Below are 8,355 nucleotides of genomic sequence, written 5' to 3'. Positions count from 1 at the left end.
AGTTTGTTTGTATTATACAGTCTTAATTTATAATGTGCTGTATGACCCATTTTTTGACCTTAAGGAAGAGCCTCTGTCCTGCTTTAACAAAAAAAACCTCGAGTAGAAAATGGGTTATGAGCAGCAGGACAGATCAAGGCATAAGCACCTTGAGACAAAAGGCTGATGCTTGTGTTTATCCAATATCCTATATTGTTTTTAAGGACCGGTTTTAAAAGTCCACAACGGACATATCAATTAACTTACTTGTTGTTACTGCGGTGTTGTTTTGCTAGATATGCATAGGCTGTCTTAAAAAACTTCTGTTTTAAGCCAAATACTATTTTCACTCAGCGACTGAGCCAAACTAAACTGTCGGTAAAACTTACTTGTATGCCGCACGTGGTTAAAAGTAACTCCTATCTGTTCAGTCATGCTTAAACAGTTATAAAAAATATAAGATGTTGACAAAATAACCCGAAAAATAAGGTAATTTAACCGGGAATGGTAAATAAACTGTTATTTGATGCAAAAACTACAGCCAGACAGCAAAATCCATTCATAAAACCGTGACGTAACAATGTATTATAATGGGCATTATTCGCGTCAATAGGCCTCCTATTTTCTGAGCAGTTTCGGTGTATTCCTAGGCCGTGTATTGAGTAGGCCATGTCTCAACCCACAGTGGGCTATATACTATATGTTTTAAAACGCCTTTTTCGTTGGTACCTTGTCGTGCTGCATAGTGGTGTATATTTAGAAAACTCAGTAACTAGCAGCAGTATGGTTAAAATAGTGTTGTTGCTACTTATGTAAAAATGGTGCTTCAATTATTTAACAAAACATTGTGTATAGCTATTAACGAAGACTTCATTTGTATACAACTTTCTAATTGTCCTCAAAAGTGGGAAAGCTGTATTCGACACAAAAGTAACATTAGATAAGTAGTTGTTACGTAGGTTAGTGGTTTCTCAAGTCATTAGTCATTGGGGTAATTTTCTGTATCGTGGTATGGAGAAATATACCGTTAGAAATGTTTTTTCAGCCGTTAGTTGAATGAATGTAAATTGCTTTATCCCCGCGTGGCCAGAAAACGAAATTCGTTGTAACAATAGTGTTCTGTTTCATACACCTCGTGTCAGCTGAGGAGTTACCATGTATGTTACTTTGGAGGTGACTACATATATACATATATATATATAGTAGGGTGAGGGAAGATGGGACACCTTTTCAATCTATTTTCTCCTCTAATTTGGTAGTAAACAAACATTTAACGATTTTTTATAAAACTTTATCCTCACGGCTCCAATAGATCGTTGTTAATTGTCTAAAACACGATCAGGATATTTGGATATTTTGTGTTGAAAGTGTCCCATCTTACCCCATCCTACTATATTTGTTTATTCTGTCAAAGCGTTAAATACACAACTTACCCGCAGTATTTTGTCGGTCCTAGCGATTCGATGTCGATTTCCAAATAATCATAATCACAAGTTGAATTTGACCCTCCATCTCCCAGCTCGATTACGAGATCCCAGAATTTAAACTGAGATATAAAAAGTTTTACCAAAACCATTACATAATCGTAAATTCATTTTTGGCATCTTTATACATATACAGTAACACGGTCTAATTGTTTTAGGCGCTTTAATTATTTGCATTTTTACGCGATTATGTGCGCATAGTCAACTTAGTTTATTTACAAGCTCTTAATAAGACTGTTGGATATAATATAGTAGGGAGGAAGATGGGATGCATTTTCATTCCATTTTATCAAGGAATATTTAAAGAATTATAAAACTTTATCCTTAAGACTCCCATAGACCGTGGTTAATTGTTTAAAACACGATCAGGATATTTTATATTATGTGCCAAAAGTGTCCCATCTTACCCCTACATAGTTTTATTTGGGTGCGGCGGATCTAATTTCCCAACACTTGCGTGCCTTGTTGTATGACTTAAATTAGGCAGACTTTATTGGCAACATAATAAACAATTGGCAAGCACTTAAAAAACTATTGGTCATAATATGACAAAAAAATCATTTTTTATCTCATATCCAAAACAAATTTATTTTCGTTTAAGAATACCCCCACGACCTACTAAAGAAATATTAAACCTTATTTTACCACAACTAACGAATCCTCATTTCCTTCATAAGTCCAAACACAGTCGGCGTTATTCGGATATTTTCCTTGTTGGTTGTTTTCGCTCGGGTAGCCCGGATTTTTAATTAGAGTGAACTCTCCGACTACTAACTCGCCCCCACAAGGTTCCGGTGTTGTTTCCTGACCTGCAGATTTAAACACTTTTTTTTAACTTTTGTTTATTAGTCCGGCAAAGGTGAATGAATTTAACTTACTTTATCCTCGCGTGGCCGGAAAACGACAATGTAATAGTTATATAGTAAGGTGGGGGAAGATAGGTCACCTTTAGCACATAATATTCAAACATTCTGATTATGTTTTAAACAATTAACAACAGTATACAGAGGTCGTAAGGTTACGATTTTATATTTCTTTGAATGTTTTTTATTTACTACCAAATAGGACGAGAAAATCGAATGAAAAGTGTCCATTCTTCCCCCACCCTACTGTATATAGTAAGCACGATATCTCTTATCTGTACCATTCTGGTGTAACAAATATATAATTTGGCCTTCAAAATTTTTACATACCTGTCGCCATCTTTAAAATATACACCGTCAGCAAAATTAACAGCACCATTTCCCCCATGCCTATATCTGATATAACAGCTGTTGTTTTGTCGGTATATTCTGTCTTATCGCTTAAAATGTTTCAAAATTTTCGTTACCGTAATCGATGAGACAACTAAAGTTATAGTAGGGTGGGGGGAGATGGGACACCGTTTAATTCTATTTTCTTGTTCCATTTAGTAGTAAACAAATAACATTCAAAGAATTATACCGTATCATCACGACTCCCTCATAGCGTTGTTAATTGTTCAAAACACGACCAGGATATTTGGATATTACGTGTTAAAGTTGTCCCATCTTCTCCCACCCCACTATATTATTACTATTGCTATCAAAGTTGAACAGAATGCAAGCTTTTACTCGCTAAAGGTGGCTGTACACAGTATCCGGCGGGCGAATTCGCTTGCGAAGTCATATGCAAACCCATTACCGAGTTCCGCATGCGGCAGCAAAATCCGGACAAAACGGACGAGTTCCGGATACTCTGTACAGCCGCCTTAAGTCTGTCTGTATAATCACCAGCAAACATAACAGTGAACTTCAACAGTATCTACGGTCTGAGTTAGTGTTAATTGCCTCTTAGGAGTTCGACCACTTCAAGACTTTCTCAACCACTTAGGTTGAGCTACATGAGTTTTTTTCATTGTTTGAAATCTCGAACGCTTTACAAAGCAAGTTATCGTGTGTTTAGTTTAGTGGTTTATTTTGGATCTTCTTTTGTTTTAAAAACTTGTGTCTCGTAAAGAAGAGATTGTTAATTGCCTTTTGCATATATGTACCAAATCCAAACTTTTTTAACTGCGAAAAAACAGTTGTCATTTTTGTACAAAATATATTGGGATATGCTGCTGTAATACGCTTTCACATTTAATTTTTTTTATATCAAAAAAGAATATTTTTTCTTCCATTTTGGTAGTAAACAAAGATCAATCAAGTAATTATAAAACCGTATCCGAACAACTCCCGTAGACAGTTGTTAATTGCTAAAACAAGATCAGAATATTTGGATATTATGTGCTAAAGGTGCTGCCCTATCTTACCCCACAGTAATATACATGTTTCCCAATGATTTTTATTATCAAATACTTCAAAATTTCGCATTACTGTACGTATAAAACGCCACTTTAATAATTGCATTGTACTTTCCCATTGACAAACCTCAGATCTCGGTACCCTGTGTGTGACTCACCCACGCGTTAAAAAAGTTGCGACAAAATTTTGAAATTATTTCAAGCAGGATTTAGTAAATTGATCCGCCTTCAAAGGGAGCTAAATAGAGATAAAAGGAAACTGTCAACCGTTGGCTATAATTTTGTAAACTTTTACTAAAATTGTACCTGCAAATTGAAAACGTGGGACGATTATAAGGTCCCGTGATGAAATGTATTTACGGTAAATTGCCTAATATGGGCAAACATGGGTCGTATATAAGGCTTGCAACGAAAATGCCTCCGGGTAAACCTGGTTTTAAGATCGAGTATAAAGATGTTTTTAAGCTGCATTTTAGTTTGGGTGTGTTTATTTTTTTCAGGTAATATTTTGTTTTACTGTTGGTGTTCCCAGGCAAAAAGAATATATAAGTAAATGGTTCTTCTGGTAAAATACCTAAATTTTTTAACAAAATTTAGCCATACTAAAGCTAATTATATTTGATAATGACATTTACTAAGTATAGAATACATATACACCTAAAATTGTACAAAATTTTAAATGTTTGTAATAATTCTGATTTTCATAGTATATTGTGAGGAAAGATGGGACACTTTTAAGACATACTATCGAACTATCCTGATCGTGTTTTGAACGTTTTTTATTTACGACCAAAAAAAACGAGAAAATAGAATGAAAAGATGTCCCATCTTCCCCCCCTCTACTATACCAACAGAACCGTATATCGTAAGAAGTGACGATAAAATATTCTTATTATTCCAGGTACAAGTGCATACTTATGTCGTGTATGTACGGTATCAACACAACCAAGCTGTACAACGTCAGCAAATTGCGGGGTCGGTAACGGATGTTATTCACAATCGTGGATCACAAACGGAGTTCGGTATTGTAAGTTGTCTTGTATGATTATAGCTTTCGTTGTAAACTTATAATTTTTTAGCAGTTTTCGTTGTTTAGCACTTATTGTTGGAATTATTAATTTTTAATTTTTTTTTCATTGTTTAAGATTTTTTGTTAGAGCTTTTTTATTTTTTTTTACTGTTTTCGTTGTTAAACACGGCTTTGTATTTAGTCTGCCTATGCACAAAGCAGTGGGCTTAATATATTTTTTGCATAAATTTTTTAATGCCTCTAAATATGTGCTTTTACACAGCCTTACGGTATAGTCCAAATATATATATATAGTAGGAAGGGCGAAGGGACACTTTTTGTACATAATATTCAAATACCTCGAACAACAGTCTATATGGGAGTCGTGAAGATACGGTTTAATAATTCTTTGAATGTTCTTTGTTTACTATAGATTGATATGGTGTTCCATCTTCCCCTACCTTACTATACCAATAAAATTCGCATTTATGGCCTTTGAAATAGGTATTTTTTTAAAGCAAAAGCGTCATTTGTGTACTAAACAAATAAAATACAATCATATTACGGAGTCGATAGAGATTATCAACGATTCGTTTAACGCAGTGTTAGTTGACCGCATTGGCTGCATGCCTTCTTGCTAAAATTCCGAAACGCTTTTTGTCAAAATTTTGTTTTACGGCATAAATTTCCGAAATAAAATTTCGGTTTCGAAAACATTTTTGTCATTTCGAAACGATATTGGAAAAGTTTTTTTAGTTTAAATGCAAAAATGCATTCCTTGTTCTTACCTATCTTTACAGGCTTCAATTCAATGTCTTTTTTTCAACGTAAAGTAGTATAGTGGAGTGGGGAAAGATGGGACACCTTTTCGTTCTATTTTCTCGTCCCATTTGGTAGTAAACAAACATTCAGAAAAATATAAAACCGTAACCTCAAGACTCCAATATACCGTTATTAGTTGTTTAAAACACAATAAGAATATTTTGATAGTATGTGCTTAAAGTGTCCCATCTTTCCCCACCCTACTGTATATACTGTTTTGTTCAAAATATTTGTGTTTTTCCTATTAAGACGAAAGAGGTTGCCATTTCCAAACAATAAGAAATTGCTACGATTTCAAAAGTCGATTCTGCACACGGAATGACACGTTGTTGTGTTGCGATCAAGATAATTGCAATACTGGGAATCCTGAAACGGACTGGAGTAAGCATTTCGAATTAATAAATTATTGTAGCGAATACAAAATTACTTAATGTTAAATCTTGTTTCATACACCTCGCGTCAACTTACGGGTTACCACGGATGTAACTGTGTGGTTGATTGTTTTTTTGCGAAAGGGCGTGCCAACGTGTTACACGTTAAAAGTGGGTCGTCCTATATTTCATTTAGTTGAATTGATTCTGTTGAATTTTTTTCGTTTTTTTTTCTGTTTTATACAAACCCTATTCTAGAAGTATTTCGGCTAAGGAATTATTTGGGAAAAATATTACTTTAAAATAAACGAACTTCTGCCAAATGTCGTGTTAAAATTAATTTAATTTATCAAACTGTTATGTTAATTCTGTCTTGCTTTCATAGCAGGCTAGTATAAACATTCGTCACGTTTTTTTTTACTTTTTGTAATTTTTAAATTTGCAGAACCGGAGCGACCAAACAACTTTCAAGCCATTGACGTCACAAGTGCCTCTGTGACGTTGAAGTGGGACATCCAATGTAATGGACTGTACACTTACCAGTTGTTGTATTCGAAACAAGGCGGAGCAGTGAAAAGCATTGAGCAAATTCCTAGCAACAGCGTAAGAACTTGCTCCGTTAATCTCTGGCCCCAAAGAACCACTTAACTCCGTTAATATCGATTAGACCAGCTCAAAAGAAAGCACTTTTATTGCTTGGTTCCTGTGCTTTGCCTGTGGAAGAATAATGCTACCATTCATTCATTTATAATATATAGTAGGGTGGGGGAGATGGGACACCTTTATCACATAATATCCAAATATCCTGATCATGTTTTAAACAATTAACACCAGTATATGGGAGTCGTTGGGATACGGTTTTATAATTCTTTAAATGTTCTTTATTTACTACAAAATAAGACGAAAAAATAAAAAAAATGTGTCCCATCTTTCCCTCACCCCACTATAGTCTTGTGGGGTAAGATGGGATATCGTTTGCATCATATCCCATATTTTCTGATAGTGTTTTAAACAGCTAACAACGTGTTTTTCAGTCGCGGGCTACGGTTTTGTAAATATTACCAAGTAAGAAAAAAGAAAATAAAAATGTTTCATTCTACCCTACCAAACTTCCTATATTCAATAAAACTTATTCGCTCACAGTCTAACTTGGAATTGTAATAGTGAACTATATATATATTTACAAAAAACTATATATATTTACATACTAACTTAGCAATTGTACACACTTCAATACTGCATATTAAGCGTTAACACTCGAAAACTTAAACGATTTTTGATTGCTTTAACTTTTCGTGGCAATTAACAATATATAGGATAGGGAAAGATGGGACACCTTTGCAGTTTGTTTTACCGTCTAATTTGGTGGTAAACAAAGAATATTCGGAGAATTATAAAACCACATCCTCACGACTCCCATAGACCGTTGGTAATTGTTTAAAATACGATCAGGATATTTGGATATTATGTACAAAAAGTGTCCCATTTTATCCCAACCTACTATACTATTGGACTCAGACTAATAACGTACGTAATCAAATCTTCTTTTTAACAGGCTCAAGTTACTGGTTTAGATGCCAGCACCGCGTATTTGTTTACAGTGAGAGCATTATATGATGGTGTTTACAGCGATGGGGTAACTACTGCCATGTCAACGAACCAAAATTCGAACGTTATTAATAGTAAGTCTTTTTTTCCTGCTTAGTTTTTTGACACGTTTTACATAATACTGTGTGACAAGATGTGATACCGTTATCACCCGATTCCCAGAGTTTGAAATCGTTTTTTTTGAACAATTAACAACGCTCTTTTCGTGTCGCGGGACACGGTCCCGTAATAAATTTATTTACTGTCGAATTTGACACGAAAAGTAAAAAGCAACGTAGATGTCCCATCCTACCCCAATCCACTACAGTTTTAAAATTGCAGACACGGATAATCAAATGCAACACAGAACGTATCATCATGGCCTACTCAATACACGGCCTAGGAATACACCGAAACTGCTCCGAAAATAAGAGGCCTATTGACGCGAATAATGTCCATTATAATACATTGTTACGTCACGGTTTTATGAATGGATTTCCTTCATTCTGAATGCAGTTTGCAGTTGTTGGTAGGTTCAATACCAGTTCTAGGTTGTTTTAACTTACAGTTTATCACAGAACGTGTCGCCGGGATATTTTCTTGTTTAGTTAAAATCATACCAGACATATAAAGCAGCGCAAAAGGTTTATTAGTATATAAATATCAGTTTATTAAGCATAAAGAGAGACGAGCAATCAGATTCAGTTTACCAACACAGAAAACCTACGTTTTGATTATTTTTAATTTAGTAGACAGGCATTTGGCAAGTTTTATAATGCAGCACACCTTTATAATTTTATTTAGATTAAATTGTAAGCCACCAGAATTATTAAGCAAGCT

The 8,355-nt window shown here is 34.6% G+C and overlaps 2 protein-coding genes across 3 annotated transcripts in view; one reads left to right on the top strand and one right to left on the bottom strand.

The window, feature by feature from the left end:
* Positions 1-2,888, bottom strand: part of LOC108949521 (fibropellin-3-like) — a 10,039-nt gene extending 7,151 nt beyond the window's left edge. For both annotated transcript variants that reach the window (XM_018812038.2, XM_018812042.2), the window contains exons 1-3: positions 2,657-2,888; positions 2,109-2,272; positions 1,413-1,525 (exon numbers count right to left, since the gene is read on the bottom strand). In XM_018812038.2, the coding sequence (XP_018667583.1) occupies positions 1,413-1,525; positions 2,109-2,272; positions 2,657-2,714 (335 nt within the window). In that variant the 5' untranslated portion in view covers positions 2,715-2,888. The remainder of the gene's footprint in view (positions 1-1,412; positions 1,526-2,108; positions 2,273-2,656) is intronic.
* An 882-nt stretch (positions 2,889-3,770) lies between these two features.
* Positions 3,771-8,355, top strand: part of LOC108949297 — an 8,033-nt gene continuing 3,448 nt past the window's right edge. The window contains exons 1-5 of the mRNA XM_018812062.2: positions 3,771-4,226; positions 4,628-4,753; positions 5,807-5,938; positions 6,374-6,531; positions 7,484-7,610. Coding sequence (XP_018667607.1) covers positions 4,181-4,226; positions 4,628-4,753; positions 5,807-5,938; positions 6,374-6,531; positions 7,484-7,610 — 589 coding nt within the window. The 5' untranslated portion in view covers positions 3,771-4,180. The remainder of the gene's footprint in view (positions 4,227-4,627; positions 4,754-5,806; positions 5,939-6,373; positions 6,532-7,483; positions 7,611-8,355) is intronic.

Source organism: Ciona intestinalis, chromosome 1 (genome assembly GCF_000224145.3).
Source record: "Ciona intestinalis chromosome 1, KH, whole genome shotgun sequence".
In the NCBI taxonomy this organism is placed as follows: Eukaryota; Metazoa; Chordata; class Ascidiacea; order Phlebobranchia; family Cionidae; genus Ciona; species Ciona intestinalis.
Note: the sequence above shows the minus strand (reverse complement) of the source record. Positions and strands in the feature narration are given on the sequence as shown.